The sequence below is a fragment of the Budorcas taxicolor genome, chromosome 10 (assembly GCF_023091745.1).
Source record: "Budorcas taxicolor isolate Tak-1 chromosome 10, Takin1.1, whole genome shotgun sequence".
Lineage (NCBI taxonomy): Eukaryota > Metazoa > Chordata > Mammalia > Artiodactyla > Bovidae > Budorcas > Budorcas taxicolor.
In genome coordinates this window covers 46,397,109-46,415,940 of record NC_068919.1, presented here as the reverse complement: position 1 = coordinate 46,415,940, position 18,832 = coordinate 46,397,109, and the positions used below count along the sequence as shown (strand labels likewise).

General features: G+C 44.9%; 2 protein-coding genes across 2 annotated transcripts in view; one reads left to right on the top strand and one right to left on the bottom strand.

Annotated features, from left to right (window-relative positions):
- The window catches only part of VPS13C (vacuolar protein sorting 13 homolog C), a 176,085-nt gene extending 169,032 nt beyond the window's left edge, over positions 1-7,053 (bottom strand). Inside the window, exon 1 of the mRNA XM_052647403.1 lies at positions 6,954-7,053. Within this exon, the coding sequence (XP_052503363.1) occupies positions 6,954-7,053 (100 nt within the window). The remainder of the gene's footprint in view (positions 1-6,953) is intronic.
- An 8,584-nt stretch (positions 7,054-15,637) lies between these two features.
- On the top strand, positions 15,638-16,789 carry C2CD4A (C2 calcium dependent domain containing 4A). Its single transcript, XM_052647213.1, has one exon. It carries the CDS (start codon positions 15,638-15,640, stop codon positions 16,787-16,789), a length of 1,152 nt encoding a protein of 383 aa, XP_052503173.1.
- Positions 16,790-18,832: the final 2,043 nt, after the last annotated feature.

Below are 18,832 nucleotides of genomic sequence, written 5' to 3'. Positions count from 1 at the left end.
AGATAGGTCGCCAGGCAGAGGCGTCGCGGGCTGACAGGTCCTTCTACATGGCTGGGGTGGGACGGTTTTAGCTGGTAAAGTGTGCTGTCATTGGTCCCCGGGGATCTGGGAGGCGCCTTCCATTAGGGACCTCCCCCGCCGGCAGGAGGGAGAGGAAGGGCGGCCCATCATGGCCCCTAGGGGTCCGGCCTTACAAGTATTACTAGCAAAGACATAACCAGAAAGGAAAGTCAAGCTTTATGTTAAGAAAAAGAAATGTGTCTCCGTGGAAAACACAGAAGCAGGAGATAGCATTGCAAAGGGTCATTTTAGTACTTTTTAAAAATCTACATTTTTCTAAAAACAAAAGAAATTCATAAGTTATGATTTAGAACTTTTTAGGACTATGAAGACCTTAAAACCTAACCTGCTTTCACTTTATACATGAAGAAATCTTTTAAAGAGACTGGGTGGTTTATGCAAGGTTATACAATTAATATGTAGCAGCTTCCCAGGTGGCTCGGCGGTAAAGAACCTGCCCACCAATGCAGGAGATGCCTGCCAAGCAGGAACTGCCTGCCAAGCAGGAACTGCAGGTTTGATCCCTGGGTCAGGAAGGATCCCCTGAAAAGGAAATGGCAACCCACTCCAATATTCTTGCCTGGGAAATACCATGGACAGAGGAGCCTGGCGGGCTACAGTCCAAGGGGTGGCAAAGAGTCGGACATGACTTAGCAACTAAACAGCAACAGCAGTAGTGCTCAGAATAGAATCTATGTCTCCCGATGTCTCCCGATGTCTCCCGACTCCCTGGTCAATGTTCTTAATATAAAACACACAGACAAATACATAACTGGGATTAAAAACAAAAAAATCAACCAATAAACAAAAATGCCCTCATCCAGGGAACTAGCTTTGCATATTATAAAATGGTGAAAAAAGAATACGCGATGCTATGCACTTTTTATTTAAGATTATTTGAAAGTATATATAAATATTCAAACACATTCATTTCCCAAGGACGTGAGCTAAAGTAAGTGAAAGTGTTAGTCACTTATTCGTGTCCAACTCTTTACAATCACATGGCTCCTCTATCCACGGAATTCTCCAGGCAAGAATACTGGAATGGGTAGCCATTCCCTTCTCGAGGAGATCTTCCCAACCCAGGGATCACACTTGGGTCTTCTGCATTGCAGGTAGATTCTTTACCATCTGAGCCACCAGGGAAGCCCTAAGCTAAAGTAAATGAATGAACATTTCTAAAATAAATCAAATTATTTTGATAACTATTGCTTTAGTAAAAATACTTAATAAAATATTAAATAGCTCATTTCAGTTGAATCCAGCTATTTATCCCAAATTACCTCATCTAGAGTCCTTTTAATAGGAGTTCACAGTAACTCTCTGTCTTAGGAGGGGAAGCTGGGGGAAGAAGAAACAACTGACTCTCACTCTTCCATTTCCCTATTGAAACAGGAAGTCTCAGCAAAGAAAGCTGGAAAGCTGCCACGTCACCACTGAACTTTCTCCTTTTCAAATACATTTCAGGGCTCTCATAAGAGTAAGTAGTGTGGCAGAGCCCCTTCGCAGAATGGTTACCCAAGTACCAACTTCCAGCTCTATTTGTAGAAAGGGGTGAAGTTTTAATTTATCATACTATTCAAATTTGTGGAAAGTTGTTTTTAATAAAATTTTAAAGCCTTGTTTTAAATAATGATATTTAAATACCTAAGTATGTTACGATATTGAATTTTTTTCTTGTTAACATGTGACAGGACAAACTAATAAGAAGTGTGGTTTTCACTAGGCTAAGTGTTGGTTGGGAGGAGAGAAATAAAAAAAATTCCTCAACAGGTTTAGAAATACTTAGATATTGCTATGTTTTATGGATTAAGGTTAGAAAGAAGCCAGAGGCCTGTTTTTTCAAGCTGCCCTTCAGCTATCTGTTAAGACAATGTAATATATAGATTTGGATTTGGAAATATCAGCATGAGGCTGGAACTTCATTCTTCCTGTCATACTTCATGACTGTGACTCTGCTCACCAGTAGTGAGTGAAGAACAAAAAGGTAAACATGATTTGACTATTATTTCTCTCCATGAATGCAGAGCAAGCGGGAGTACTTAATGAATGAGTACACATGGATCTGGCCTTGTTCAAGTCACGAAAGTTCAAAGCCTTCCCATTTACAGATAAGAAGCTAGTAGTCACTGGGCAATGACTTGCTAAAAACCAGTGAACCAGGCAGTACTGGACATGTAATTAGATCCCATGTTTCCTCCTCCCTTATGCTGCTCAGCTCTAAGAACATCTGGCAGCTGAGGGGAAAGTGTCAAGGGTGGAGTGAAGGACAACAGAGTAATCAGCACAGGCTTGGCCTGGTTTGCAGAGTTAAAACTCTGAAGGCACTCCACCTGGCTCCTACTCCTACTGGTGGCCAGCAGGTCACCACAGCCACCTCCTGCATCCAACTCTTCACAGCCTCTATGTATATTCTACCTATCAAATGGAAGCGAGAGCAGAATTCTGAATGGAGATTTTCTGATGACTTTTCATGGCAAGTAACCTTGAAAAATCAAACTGAAAAAGGTTCTACATTGACACAAACTTGCTTAAACCAAATTGCAAAAGATCTGGTGTTTCAACATACCTTTTCAAATAAGTTACTCTTAAAACAATTAAATTCTGGACATGCCTCAAATAGCTAAAGGCTGTGCAACTTATCTCCTGGTACCAGTTAATGGGGAACAAAAACCTAGATAAACCTTCCCACCTACATAGGCAGCAACATGCACATCAGGCACTTTTCTGAACCTTTGAAAATCTGACTTACAAAATACCTGGCAGGGGGTATAAGTACTGTAAGTGTAAACTCAAATGCAAATAGTTTTTTTTCTTTTAAGAACAATCTTTGGAAATGTGGTATTAGTTCTCTACACAAAATTATTACACTGAAGAATGTGAAAACCTTAGAGGTCATACTTATGAAAATATAGGCATAGCTCATTTTACTGCGCTTCCCTGGTGGCTCAGAGGTTAAAGCATCTGCCTGCAATGCGGGAGACCTGGGTTCAATTCCTGGGTTGGGAAGATTCCCTGGAGAAGGAAATGGCAACCCACTCCAGTATTCTTGCCTGGAGAATCCCATGGACAGAGGAGCCTGGTGGGCTACAGTCCATGTGGTTGCAAAGAGTCGGACACGACTGAGCGACTTCACTTTCACTTTACTGAGCTTCACAGATACTGTTTTTTACAAATTTTTTACAAATTGAAGGTTTGTGGCAACCCTGTCAAGCAAGCCTACTGGTGCCATTTTTCCAACAGTATTTACTCACTTCATGTCTCTGTGTCACATTTTGGTAATTCTTGCAATATATCAAATTTTTCATTATTATTATATTTGCTATAGTGATCAGTGATTTTTGACATACCTACTGCAAAAAAGATCATGACTCACTGAAGGCTCAGATAATGGGTAGCATTTTTTAGCAATAAAGTATTTTAAATTAAGTATGTACATTTTTTGACATAATGCTATTGTACACTTGAAAGGCTACTAATGTATGTTCTAAACATTAACTTTAATAAGCACTAGAAAACCAGAAAGTTCATGTGACTTGCTTTTTTTGATATTCACTTTATTGCAGTGGTCTGGAACCAAACTCTCAATATTTCTCATGGTATTCGTATAAAATAAAACAAGCAGGCTGGTTTCCATCATTCGGCTAGGTTTGTGTATCATCACCATTACTATCAGTATTAACAATTTAACAATTATAATTACAAAAACTTTTCACATGATTTACCTTACAAATAGTTTTATTTCCCCATTTTAAAAGGGAAGATAAGGAAACTAAGGCTTAAAGAATTGAAATGTTTCTCCTATATCCCAAAGCTAGTAAATAAGTTTTCATTTTTCTACCACAGCAAGAATTTTTCAAAAATCATTATGTGTAAATCACTTTTAAAAATACAGAGGAACTGTTGGGCATTTTTTAAAAAATCTTTATAAGAATAAAAACAGAAGGAGATGACAAAGCTTTATGTGTGTGTGTGTTGTAATTTAAGGTAATATTCACAATAAACTTTCAGATTCTAGGCCTTCCAATAATTCTCCCCATCTTTCTCACTCTCATTTTTTGTTTCTTGTGGATTTCATTGGGAATGCCTATATATGTATGAATATATGCACAGCAAATTTTTCAAATTATATCAACACACCATTCTGATTTCTAAAACTCCTTCCTGATACCATCCAAGCAAAGATTGTGCATTTTTACTGACATGCTACCAAGTCACTTCTTAAAACTTCTGTTTCTTAAGTTAAAAATTTCATGAAGCATATGATTCCTCTAAGTACCTTTTAATTTCCTACTACAACCTATTCAGCACCAGAAGGTCTACTATAAATGCAAAATACAATCTCAATATTCCCCTTAGACTAGGGTTTCTCAACCAGCATTTTGGGCTGAGTACTACAGTCCATGGGGTCACAAAGTGTCGGATATGACTTAGAGACTAAACAATAACTTTTTGCTGCGGGGAGCTGTCCTGAGCACTGTAGAACATAACAGTCTTTAGGGGTTCACCCACGAAATACCAAAAGCACACATCTCCCCACAGCGTGACAATCAAAAGTGTCTCAGATGTGCAAATATTCTCTTGGAAGTGAGGTCATTCCTAGTTGAAAACCATTGCCACAGATTAGTCAAGGGTATCAATTTATCCCTTGTTTGGAACGAATAGTAGATCAGCTTGCGAATTGTTTGCAGATGGAATTCTTCCTTTTCTCAACATATGAAAATTTAAGAAAAAAACTAAAAGGTCAAACTCTGTGACTCATAAACCTTATCTGCTAAACCAGTTTTCACGTAATTGTTATATAAAATTTTAAATTATTTAAAAGCTTGTCAATGTTAAAGATGTCACAAATATCAGCTGTTTTCTTAATAATAACTTAATAATAATCTCATGTTTTACTATAAAAAGTGTAAGATAAATTTATTCAAAGAACAGAAATCACCAATTCACAGTTTTACCTATTTTAATGAGAGAATTAGCATTATAAACAAAATATTTGAGCAACAGTTGTAAAAGCTCATAACTTATTGCTTTCTTTATGCTTATCACAAAAACAAAAGGCAGCAAAACTTTATACATGTTTAGCTGTGGTCTGATAAACCTTAATGGACTTCCATCAGGGGCATTTCCTAAAAGAAATGGGTTTATTTGCTCAGGGCCTAATATAAAGTTGATGCTGGCCATGGTCATAATGCACAAGGACCAAGTCACTTCAGTTGTGTCCGACTCTGTGTGACGCTATGGACTGTAGCCTGCAAGGCTCCTCTGTCCACGGGGTTCTCCAGGCAAGAATACTGGAGTGGATAGCCATTCCTTTCTCCAAGGATCTTTCCCACCCAGGGATGGAACCTGGGTCTCCCACACCGTAGGCCAACTCTTTACCATCTGAGCCATCATGGAAGCTCAAAAAGAAATGGAATAAATTCTAATGGTATATTTTATTTAACCCAATATATTCAAATATTATTTCACCACGTGATCAATATAAAAAATTGCTGAGATATTACACTTTCTCCTACTGAGTATTTTCAAAACTTGCTGTGTACTTTATACATCTAGCACAATTTATTTTGCACTAACTACACTGCAAGTGTTCTTATAGTGGCTATATTATAGGACAGCTACAACGACTTGCTGGCTGAATTAAAAGCAGTTACATCCATTTGGCATCACCGACTCCACGGACATGAGTTTGAGTAAACTCTGGGAGCTGGTGATGGACAGGGAGCCCTGACGTGCTGCAGTCCACGAGGTCGCGAAGAGTCGGACATGCCTGAGCGACTGAACTGAGCATTCGAGTACTACTTTAGATTTCCTTTCAAAGCTGACAAAATTCCCAAAACTCTCCTGTAGAGTGAGGAAGTATCCCCAGTGTCCCCAGAGCTTTTCAGGTAAATGGTGCAAACAAGCTTTCTGAAGATGGAGAAGCACACTACAGTCTACTTCTGTACACAACCTCTAGGATAGAAGCGTTGGTGTCAGTTCTTCAGTGTGCAACCAGTTCAGTTCAGTCGCTCAGTCGTGTCCGACTCTTTGCGACCCCATGGAACAGCAGCACGCCAGGCCTCCCTGTCCATCACCAACTCGCAGAGTCACCTAATTAATGATGATGTAACTCGTGGCTTGAATTTCTCTCTGTTGCTCCAAAACAAAATTGAAACTCCTCTTCTTATTAAGAGGAAAATCAATCCTAAGGGAAGTAGTCACTTTCTCAGTAGCTGAGAGTATTATGAGTTAAGAATTTCTACCGACGAGCCTTTCCTAATGATCTTCCCCTACTTGCCAACCGTTTCCCAAACGCTTTATTTTTTTTTTTAATTTTAAAATCTTTAATTCTTACATGTGTTCCCAAACATGATCCCAAACCCTTTAGAGAAAAGCCAGTTCCTGACAGCTATCAACTGCCAGAAAAGATAACTGCGATACCCAATTTCCTGTTTCTCCTTCCTTGATGCCACTTGGGCATGTGTGACCACGCAGCCAGCTTCGCTCCACCTGGAGTGAGAACAGGGAGGGTTCCGTGGAGTCGAAGGCGCCAGGCCGAGGGCAGGCAGAGGTCCCCCAAGGTGGGCAGGTGGGACCGAGCAGGGACTTCGGACTCAGGGACACGAAAGCTGGGAATCTCCGCAAGACGGGCGCGATTCAACCGCCCCTCTCCAGACCCTGCGAGCACCCAGGACCCGGTGGCGGTGGAGGCGGGCACAGGCCTCCCCACGCCCTGCACCTGCGGCCCAAGGAGTGGGCCCCACCGAGCGCCCTCCCCGGAGGCGGAGCCTCAGACGGCAAAAGGAACTCGGCCCGGGCTGGAGCCGGGAGGGCAGCAGCCTGCGGCTGGGGCCCCATGGCCAGCGTCTGCAGCCCTCAGCAACCCGCGGCCGCGCCCTCTCGCTTACCGCCCCAGATCCCCAGCTTCAGCTGGGACTTGTTCAGGTTCTCCACATAGTCCCCCAGGAAGCGGTTCAGCAGGTCCGCGACCACCGACTCCAGCACCATGGTGGGACCCAGGCACAGGAGAGGGAGGAGCCGGAACCGACCGGCGCAGCTGAGGGCGGCGACCAGCGCTGCGAATGACAGCCCCCCGGGCGCCGACCCGCCCCGGCGCCGCGCAGCACCGCGCGTGATTGGGCTGTGCGCAGGCGCGCCACAGCCGCCGCTGCTGTTGCTGCTGGTTCTGCTCCTGCTGCCGCCCGGAGCTGGCGCTTCGGGGGCGCGTCGCAAACTCGTGACCCCCTGGCCGCAGGCCGCCAGGGCACCTGACAGCGGGCGGAGCGGAGCGGTGGAGAAGCTGCTTTGGCGCTTGCCTCAGCGACGAGCACCAGAGGAAAGAGATGTTAAGAGAAAGAAAAGGGAGGCAGGAGTTACTGAGCACGGGGACATCTTTGATGGTCCCTCTGCTTCCTCTGAGTCACCTTCTTTTGACTTGAGGACCGTAGGGCTCCGTCATCGGGGTGGGAAGCAGCTGTGCGGCGCTGGAGCCGACCGAATGGCTACCCGGCGCTTCCCAGGCCTCCAGTCCACACTGAGCAGCCTCATAAGGAACCATCCGTTCAGGAGGGGAAAATAGGAGACCCTGCACCGTCGTTCTGCTACACATCAGCCGCACCTGGCACGAGCTCTCTGCCTCCTTTTGCGTCCGGAAAACACACTTCAGTAATTTGCAAGTGGGAGGAAGGGAAACAGAACTGCATCATAAGATGGCAGAATGGGAACGCAGTATGCGTTTCATTAACTCCTTCTTTTACTCCCTCTGTGCCTGATTGGCTCTTAGTTAATTCAGGAGTCACTTCTTAATTACATACTAAGTTAAGGAAATAAAGAACTAAACGACTTAGTACTTTTTTTTCCCTTTAAGGGTAGGTTAGCTGTTAACTTCGTTTATTTTAATCATTGAACTATTTCTGGTGTGCCAAGACTTTTTGAAAGTGAGGCTTTTATAATTCAAAGACTTTTAGTAAAATTTAGCCACTCATTGACAAGCCAATTCTCTTTTGAGAGCAGGACATTTTTTTTTAATTTATTGAAAAAAAAAGTTGAGATAGTTTACAAACATAAACCTGAGCAATAATGAGATTATTTGTGGTCACGCGTTTATTAAATGGTTCACTGCACATGTCTGAAAAACTATGTGTGAATTGCTCTTAAAACAACTTCTATGGACATTGTGTAATCCCCAGATTCAAATGTTGAAATTCTTTTTATTTAATTGAAGGAGAATTGCTTTACAGAATTTTGTTTTCTGTCAAACATCAACATGCAAATGTTGAAATTCTAACCTCTACTGTCAGAGTATTAGGAAGCGGGAGCCTTTGGGAGGTAATTAGGTCATTAGGTAATTAGGTAGAGCCCTCATGGATGGGATTAGTAGCCCTATGAAAGAGACCCCAGAGAGTTCCCTCACCGCTTCTGCCCTGTGAAGATACAGCAAGAAGACTGACATCTATGAACCAGGAAGTGGGCCTTCACTAGACTGAATCAACTGGCACCTTGATCTTGAACTTCCTGACTTCAAGAACTGTGAAAATTGTATTATTTTTAAGCCACCCAGCCTGTTGTATTCTGTAATAGCAGCCTGAACAGACTAATAATAGGATCAAAAAGAAAAATCATTCCTTAAATACAAAGTTCACTGGAGAAAAAAGTCAAAATATCTAGAATTGGTGTTATATAAAATGGATGTAAAAGAAAAGAATCAACACTAAGCGGTACTAAATGCTATCAATAACCACCTTCATCCCTCACTCCAGTCCACAGAAAATAAAACAGTAACTGTTTGTTTTTCCTAGCTTAGTCACCCTGACAAAATACCTAGGATGTATTTTGAAGCACTTCATACTTCATTCCTTTACCATCCACAACCAATTAACAGCCAAACATGTCTCTTCTGCTTTTGCATATTTCCTAAATTCTCTTTATATCTCATCCAAACTGCACAATCACCCACTAACCTGTCCCAAACTTGTTTCTAATCTGCTCCCAACCACCCCTCTCCCCTTGTACATTCACACCAACCATGCACTGGGAAGAATGAAAAAAAAAGATATATAGATAGATCCATACAGATATCCATACATTGTTACTGAGATAGGCGTGCATCAGAAAAAGTTGAGAAACCAAACAATGCAAGGATATATGAATAACTGTGGGCTCGGATAATGACAGTCTTCCTCTGAATAGATTTGGGTGTTCCATGAACAGAGCTTCATCCTGTTAGACAAACCACCCAAGTACTGCATGAATCATGCTTCCGAGGTAAGTAAAACATTAGGTTTAATGTGGTCACAGGGGATCACCCATGCAAGGGCATGTTTCTGCTGTTTTCAAGACATCTTATATAGCAAATGTTTCCAAAGTGTTATTGAAGAAGGTGATTTATTAATAAAAAACAAAGCAAATCTACTTGGCTTGGCCAGAAAGAGAAATGTTTTTAAGGGAATCCATGTGTGAATCACCTAATCCTTAATCAAGCAGACTCATATAATAACTGCTAAGTGATAGCCAACACTTACTATAAACCAGGTGTTTCATGCATTTAACCCTCACAATGATCATGTGTGGTAGGCCTTGTAACCGCCATTATACAACTTCAACTCAGAGAAGTTAATTTACTTGCCCACAGTTCCATAGTTAAAAAGCTGCATAATATTTGAACCAAGGATGAATAACTCCAAAGTCTAAGTTTCTTCACCACTAATTCATCTCTCCCTCCACAACACAGCTTTGCTTAACCACTTCTCAGACAGCTTCTCAGATTGTGAGCCTCACTATTTTAATCCAGGACTCTCTGGGCTTTCATTTGCAGAGCTAACAGCATCTTGCCTCCTGAGAAAAGATGAGTCAAAACACAATCATGTGACCCTTTAGTGTATAATTGGTAAACATTCTCCCATAGGTTTAACAGTGACCCAAGGCAAAAAAAAAAGATAGCCCACATCCAAGGACAAAGGAAAAGCTGTAACGTGACATTAGAAGGGGAGCTGTTGCTGCTGCTAAGTCACTTCAGTGGTGTCCAACTCTGTGCAACCCCATAGACAGCAGCCCACCAGGCTCCATTGTCCCTGGGATTCCTCAGGCAAGAACACTGGAGTGGGTTGCCATTTCCTTCTCCAATGCATGAAAGTGAAAAGTGAAAGTGAAGTCGTTCAGTCATATCCGACTCTTTGCAGCCCCATGGACTGCAGCCTACCAGGCTGCTCCATCCATGGGATTTTCCAGGCAAGAGTACTGGAGTGGGTTGCCATTGCCTTCTCCAGAACGGGAGCAATCATGTTAAAATCAAACCTCTAACCTCCAGAGATGCTTGGAGTGCACAAGCAAAACCTGATGTGCTCCAGGAAACAGGAAAAAGGAGCAGTGACCCCCACAAGAGATTCTGAGTGTTGGAGGGTCTGCAGAAGTGTGGGTCAACAATGGCCTGCCACAGGGCCAGAAGCGCAGAAGTTCTAAGAGGCATGGCCTAAGTCCTCTTGGAGGAGGTCGTCATTAGCCCTACCACAGACACTGCATGCAATGTGGGAGACCTGGGTTCAATCCTTGGGTTGGGAAAATCTCTTGGAGTAGGGCATGGCAACCCACTCCAGTATTCTTGCCTGCATAATGCCCATGGACAGAGGAGCCTGGCAGGCTATGTAGGGTCTATGGGGTCGAAAAGAGTTGGACACAGCTGAGCGACTAAGCATGCAGAGACTGCATGCTCAAGTTCTGGGCCACCTCAGGTCAGACTACAGTGAGGGAGCACAGTGCCACCCATCAGCATAAAGTTGGATTAAAGATTTACTGAGAATGGCCTTGTCTACCAGAGCAAGATCCAGTTTTCCCCAGCCAATCTCTCCCATTGGGAAGCTTGCATTAGCCTCTTATTCTCATTTATCAGAGGGCAGACAGAAGAAGCAAGAACTACAATCACATGGCCTCCAGAGTGAAAACCACAATCAAGGAAAACTAACCAAAATGATCACATGGATCACAGCCTTGTGTAACTCAGTGAAGCTATGAGTCACACTGTGCAGGGTCACCCAAGAGAGATGGGACATGGTAGAGAGTTCTGACAAAACGTGGTCCATTGGAAGGGAATGGCAAACCACTTCAGAATTCTTGCCTTGAGAAATCCATGAACAGTATGAAAAAGCAAAAAGATACAAAACTGAAAGATGAGCCCACCAGGTCGGTAGGTGCCCAGTGTGCTAATGAGAAAGAGCGGAGAAACAGCTCCAAAAAGAATGAAGAAGCTGAGCCAAAGTGGAAAGGACACCCAGCTGTGGATTTGTCTGGTGGTGAAGGGCTTCCCTGATAGCTCAGTTGGTAAAGAATTTGCCCGTAGTGTGGGACACCTGGGTTCAGTCCCTCGGTTGGGAAGATCCCCTGGAGAAGGGAAAGGCTACCCACTCCAATACTCTAGCCTGGAGAATTCATGGACTGTACAGTCCACAGTGTCTCAAAGAGTCAGAAATGACGGAGAGACTTTCACTATCACTGGTGGTGAAAGTATATTCTGATGCTGTAAAGAACAGTATTGCATAGGAACCTGGAATGTTAGGTCCGTGAATCAAGGTAAATTGGATGTGGTCAACAGGAAATGGCACAAGTGAATACCTACATTTTAGGAATCAGTGAACTAAAATGGAGGAATGGGCGAATTTAACTCAGATGACCACTGTATCTACTACTGTGGGCAAGAATCACTTAAAAGGAATGGAGTAGCCCTCATACTCAACAAAAGAATCTGAAATGCAGTACTTGAGTGAAATCTGAAAAATGACAGGATGATCTCTGTTTGTTCCCAAGGCAAACTATTCAATATCACAGTAATCCAAGGCTATGCCCCAACCACTGATGCTGAAGAAGCTGAAGTCCAACAGTTTTATGAAGAACTTCAAGACCTTCTAAAACTAACACCCAAAAGAGATGTCCTTTTCATTATACGGCACTGGAATGCAAAAGTAGGAAATCAAGAAATACCTGGAATAATAGGTAAGTTTGGCCTTGGAGTACAAAATGAAGCAGGGCAAAGGCTAACAGACTTTTGCCAAGAGAATGCACTGGTCATAGCAAACACCCACTTCCAACAACACAAAAGGGGAATCTACACATGGACATCACTAGATGGTCAATACTGAAATCAGACTGATTATATTCTCTGAAGTCAAATAAGGAGAACTCTATACAGTCAGCAAAAACAAGACTGGGAGCAGACTGTGGCTCAGATCATAAGCTCCTTATTGCAAAATTCAGACTTAAATTGAAGAAAGTAGGGAAAACCACTAGACCATTCAAGTATGATCTATATCAAATCCCTTGTAATTATACAGTAGGAGTGACAAATAGATTCAAGGACAGAAGAACTAAGCAAAAAAAAAAAGATCTTAATGACCCAGATAACCACGATGGTGTGATCACTCACCTAGAGCCAGGCATCCTGGATTGTGAAGTCAAGTGAGTCTTAGGAAGCATCACTATGAACAAAGCTAGTGGAGGTGATGGAATTCCAGCTGAGCTATTTCAAATCCTAAAAGATGATGCTGTGAAAGTGCTGCATTCAATATGCCAGCAAATTTGGAAAACTCAACAGTGGCCACAGGACTGAAAAAGGTCAGTTTTCATTCCAGTCCCAAAGAAAGGCAATGCCAAAGAATGCTCAAACTACCACACAATTGCACTCATCTCACATGCTAGCAAAGTAATGCTCAAAATTCTCCAAGCCAGGCTTCAATAGTATGTGAACTGAGAACTTCCAGATATTCAAGCTGGATTTAGAAAAAGCAGAAGAACCAGAAATCAAACTGCCAACATCCAGTGGCTCATCGAAAAAGCAAGAGAGTTCCAGGAAAACATCTATTTCTGCATTATTGACCATACCAAAGCTTTGACTGTGTGGATTGCAACAAACTGTGGAAAAGTCTTAAAGAGATGGGAATATCAGACCACCTGACCTGTCTCCTGAGATATCTGTAAGTAGGTCAAGAAGCAACAGTTAGAACTGGACATGGAACAGCAGACTGGTTGCAAACTGGGAAAAGAGTACGTCAAGGGAGTATACTGTCACCCTGCTTATTTAACTTATATGCAGAGTACATCATGAGAAATGCTGGACTGGATGAAGCACAAGCTGGAATCAAGATTGCTGGGAGAAATATCAATAACCTGAGATATGCAGATGCCACCATTCAGAGTGGAAAGTGAAGAACTAAAGAGCATCTTGCTGAAAGTGAAAGAGGAGAGTGAAAAAGTTGGCTTGAAGCTCAACATTCAGAAAACTAAGATCATGGCATCTGGTCCCATCACTTCATGGGAAATAGATGGGGAAACAGTGGAAAGAGTGACAGACTTTATTTTGGGGGGCTCCAAAATCACTGCAGATGGTGACTGTAGCCATGAAATTGAAAGATGCTTGCTCTTTGGAAGAAAAGTTATGACCAACCTAGACAGCATATTAAAAAGCAGAGACGTTACTTTACCAACAAAGCTCCATCTAGTCAAAGCTTTGGTTTTTCCAGTAGTCCTGTATGGATGTGAGAGTTGGACTATAAAGAAAGCTGAGCACTGAAGAATTGATGCTTTTGAACTGTGGTGTTGGAGAAGACTCTTGAGAGTCCCTTGGACTGCAAGGAGATCCAACCAGTCAATCCTGAAGGAAATCAGTCCTGAATATTCATTGGAAGGACTTATGCTGAAGCTGAAACTCCAATACTTTGGCCACCTGATGTGAAGAACCAACTCATTGGAAAAGACCCTGATGCTGTGGGAAAGATTGAAGGCAGGAGGAGAAGGGGACGACAGATGATGAGATGGTTGGATGGCATGACCAACTCTATGGACATGAGTTTGAGTAAGCTCTGGGAGTTGGTGATGGACAGGGAAGCCTGGCATGCTACAGTCCATGGGGTCACAAAGAGTCAGACATGACTGAGAGACTGAACTCAGTCTTAAGCATAAATAGCATGTTGCTGTTTAGTTGTTAAGTCTGACTCTTTTGCTTTGTCTGACTGTTTTGTGAGTTGTCTGATTCTTTTCTTAGCTGTCTTAGACAACTGACTCTTTTGAGACCCCATGAACTGTAGTTCATCAGACTTCTCTGTCCATGGGATTTCCAGGCAAGAATACTGGAGTGGGTTGCCATTTCCTTCTCCAGGAGCCCTTCCTGACCTAAGGATGGTACGTGCATCTCCTGCTTTGCAGGGAGATTCTTTACCACTGAGCCACCAAGGAAGCCCAGAAATAACATACACCCAAACAAAACACCTCAGATCTCTTTCATCCTAAGCTAGCTGGAAGAAGGTCGCTTAGAAAGTGAACTTAGGTCAATTTTCAAAGGAAGGAAAAGATCTCTCAGGTGAGCACAGCCTAGAAAGGCCAGATGTGGTTAGGCTGCCTCCAAAGGATGGGTCCAACAGCCCAGATGTGTGCAGGAATATAATTTCCCAATTTAAAAATCAGCACACAAGGTTTAAGAAGTTGGTTGTTATTTTTTAAACTGAGGTATAAAATACATAATCTTATATCTAATCTTAAGTGCATGCTAGATTATCTTTTTACATATGAATACAACCCAGTAACCCCACCCAGATCGAGATGCAGAATATTTCCAGCAACCTATAAGGTTCCCTGTACACACAGTAGTTCGTAGTCAACAAAGGAAAATAGTTTAAAATCAGAACAGAAAGCCAGAAGGCAGGTAGGGAACTTTGAAACCTGGGCAGACTAAAGGCTGGATTTGGGGGAGGATATTAACTAAGAATGAGACAAACTCGACTTTTGTATCCTCTTCATGGTGGGTATAGAGAGCTTCTGTGATTCAATTCAGTATGCCAATTGATCCTCACAATGACTTTGCCATATAGTAAAGACTGAGCCCTCTTTTGCACATAAGTAAACAGAAGCACCCCCATTTAGAACTGAACGTCTAGACTTTGCACTGCAGATCCAGCCACGTGGCAGAGCGAAAAGTTGGAAGGCTTGGCGTCAGGTTACCTAGCAGTGCCAATCCGGCCCGCCCATTGGCGGGCTTCCCAGGCCTCAGGTATAAAGGTTCAGGCCGATAGCCTTTAAACTTTAGCGAACCCCGCAGCAGGAACTTTGATCTCCCCAGAGGCCGTGCACCTCTACAGTTTGGTGCCCCAGGCAGAACGGTGCGGAGACCTATAGCCTTGCTTAACTCTCCCAGGGACTCGTCTGAGGCTCTTTGAGCTTAAAAGCGGGGAGCAAGCCGACTATTCTAGAAAGGATAATAATTATTTTAAATCTGAGGATTAGAGTGCAATAATCCAAGGGTTCAGGAAACCATTGCACAAGTATAGTGCCTCTTGGCACCAAGGACAACGCGAGGCAAACACGTTGAAAAGCTCTGCCTTAGAACAGCGAGGGCAAGTCTAGATTAAGACAACAAATCCAAAGTGTACACCACTGAGGAATAGAGAAGACATCAGAGAAACACTGAAACATCTGCAATAGCAGCGTGAGGGGTAGTTGCCTGGTTCCAAGGGAGGCAGGAGGAGGCACCTCGTAAGTAGAAGAGACCGGAGACCGGAGCTCCTGCGCCCTGCAGAGCTCACTCTGAGATCCGTGTGTGCTTGTGCGTTGCAGGATGACCAGCTCCAGCAGAGCTTCCTCAGGAACCGGCACCTGCTGCCTGATGTGGTGCCTGGAGCGGCTCCTCTTGGGACCCGAGCGCCTCCTGCGGGGCAGAAACCGGCTTTATCAGGATGGAGCCCGCCGAGCCACGGCCCTCACGCCCGCCGGGTGCCCAAACGTGCTCACCCCGGACCGCATCCCCGAGTTCTGCATCCCCCCGCGACTCGTGCCCTGCCCGACTCTGACTGCAATCCGAGACTCCTGGGGCGAACAAGCAGGGACTGACGATGGCGCTGGCCGCACGGACTGGGACCCGCGCTCGCAGGCCGCACTCTCGCTTCAGCACCTGCCCCGGGCGCGCACTGCCTACGGCTTCTGCGCGCTGCTCGAGAGCCCGCACACCCGCCGCAGGGAGTCGCTCTTCCTCGGGGGTCCGGGCGCCGCCGCGCTCCCGCCCGCGCCCCGTCCCCGGGCCCACACCTACGGGGGCGGCGGCGGAAACGACCCCCTCACCCCCGGGGCGAGAGCGCCCATTGCGCCCCGCGAGGCCCGCAGTGGCTCCCTCCTGGACGCGCTCGGCCCCGGGCCCCGCTGCCACCGCTTCCTGCGCGCTTCCGAGGAGCTGCTGCGCCGCGTGCTGCGGACCCAAAGGAACCGAGACCTGGCCCGCGCCTGCTCTGTTTCCAGCGGGGACGAAGACGACGAGGACGAGAACGAGGGCCCCTCCGGCTCCGGATCCCCGGCGCGGGCCCCCGGCGCGTCCCCCTCGCCAACTCCCAACCCGCTTCCCGAGCGCTTGGAGGCCGAGGGAACCGTAACTCTGGGCGGTGCCGGTGGCGCCCTGCGCCTGGCCGCTGAGTACAGTAGGGCCAGCGGGCGCCTCCGTGTCCGGCTGCTCCGTGCCGAGGGCCCGGCCGGAGGAGCCGCCGAGCCCCGCGCCCCCGTCGGCTGCCGGATCAGCTTCATCCTGAAGCCGCGGGGCGCCGTGGTCCGGCGGAGCCGCAGGGCCGTCTTGGAGCAGGACTTGTGCTTGGACGGGCTCTCGGAGGACGAGGTGCGCCGCCTGGCCGTGCGCGTCAAGGCGGAGAACCGGGGCCGCGGGCTGGAGCGGGGCCGCCTGCTGGGCCAGGGCGAACTGCTGCTGGGCCCCCTCCTGCTCCTCTGAGGGCGCGCTCTGCCGCGGGGCCCCTCGGACACTGAAGCCGCTTTGTACAAAATAAACGTGTTTTCATTCTTCTCCTCAGGTCTTTGTTTACTCAGGTCCAGTATTGGCAGAGATGATATTGGATTAATTACCATGATAAAGGATGCTATATTTTGTGTTGTTCAGTCGCTGAATAGTGTCGCAGTCTTTGCGACCTCACGGACTGTAGCACTCCAGGCTTCCCTGTCCTTCATTATCTCCCGGAGTTTGCTCAAACTCATGTCCATTGAGTCAATGATGCCATTCAACCATCTTCGTCCTCTGTCAGCCCCTTCTCCTTCTGCCCTCAATCTTTCACAACACCACGGTCTTTCCCACTGAGTTGGCTCTTTGCATCATGCGGCCAAAGTATTAGAGTTTCAGCTTCAGCATTGGTGCTTGAAATGAATATTCAGGGTTGATTTCCTTCGAGATGGACTGGTTGGATCTCCTTGCTGTCCAAGGGGCTCTCAAGAGTCTTCTCCAGCACCACAGTTCAAAAGCCTCAACTTTTTGGTGCTCAGCCTTTATGATCTAACTCTCACACCCATACGTGACTATTGGAAAAACCATAGCTTTGGCTATGAGGGGGCTTCCCTGGTAGCTCGGACTGTAAAGAATCTGCCTGCAATGGATCAGGAAGATCCCCTGAAGAAGGCAACGGCACCCCCAGTATCCTTGCCTGGGGAATTCCACAGACAAAAGAGCCTGCAGGCTAGAGTCCAAGGGGTTGCAGAGTCAGACACAACTGTGACTAACATACACACACTTGTCTATGTGGATATTTTGTGTATATACTGTCAACATTCTTTTTCAGTAAACAGTATGGAGTTTTGCAGTGGTGTTTCCCAATGTGGATAACCAATGGCATTTCCTGTGTTACCCAGGGTCTTATTGAGAGATAATGAATCACAAGAAGTATTAAATTTAAAGGGTTTCCTGATGGTCTGTTTGCTCCAATATCCTCATTTTGAGGTTGGTTCATTCTACAACATCCATTGAAACCATCTTAGAACGTGAATTACTTTTGAAGCATTGTTTTAGACCTTGATCGAGAAAATGAGATGGAGAGAGAGAAACTGACTTGTTGAAGGTCAACAGTGAACTGTTAGTAGGAACTCCAATCTCATACTCTTTCTTGGCTACATCTTGGAAAAACATAGGAAGAATGGAAACCATTTTAATATTCTGAGCTTAAATAATAATTGTAATAGTTTTACAAAATCAACTTATTTAATTCTTAAAACAACCTTAAAAACTGGTATGGCTATATCCCCATTTTACAGATGAGAGTATGGAGGTACAGAATAAAGACCAGCAGAATTTTGCACCTAAGTTATCAGTATTTTCCTCATTAAGCTGTATAAGTAATACTACAATGTCTGAAAAGCTTATCTTACTAGTGTTGTGAAACTGCAACTTATATCTGAAATTGTTGACTCTGAGGCTGAGATCTCACATTTCTCACCCTCCAGTAGAAAGGCAAATACATTAAAATGAGTGATTTATCATCTCAAGCTGCTGACATCAGGCATTGAGATGAGCTGGGTCTACGATTGACTGAGTTGGAAACTAAGGACCTCGGAGTCATAGAAGAAAGGGGTATTAGTCTCATTGGTACCAGGTGAGCTAGTGTGCTAGGGCAGAGTCAAGAGTACCTATAATGGTATTCTTCCTCCTCTGGCTTCTGATGGTAATAATAGGTTTTGTGTGGTGGTTTAGTCACTTGGGCTTCCCTGGTGGCTCAGCTGATAAAAGAATCCACCTGCAGTGTGGGAGACCTGGGCTTGGTCCCTAAGTTGGGAGGATCCCCTAGAGAAGGAAATGGTTACCCACTCCAGTATTTTGGCCTGGCGAATTCCATGGACAGTGTAGGCCATGGGGTCACAAGGACTTGGACATGACTGTGCGAACTTCACTTTTTTTTTTTAAGTCACTAAGTTTTGTCTGACTCTTAGAACCCCATGGACTGTAGCCCACCAAGCTCCTCTGTCCGTGAAATTTTCCAGGCAAGAATACTGGAGT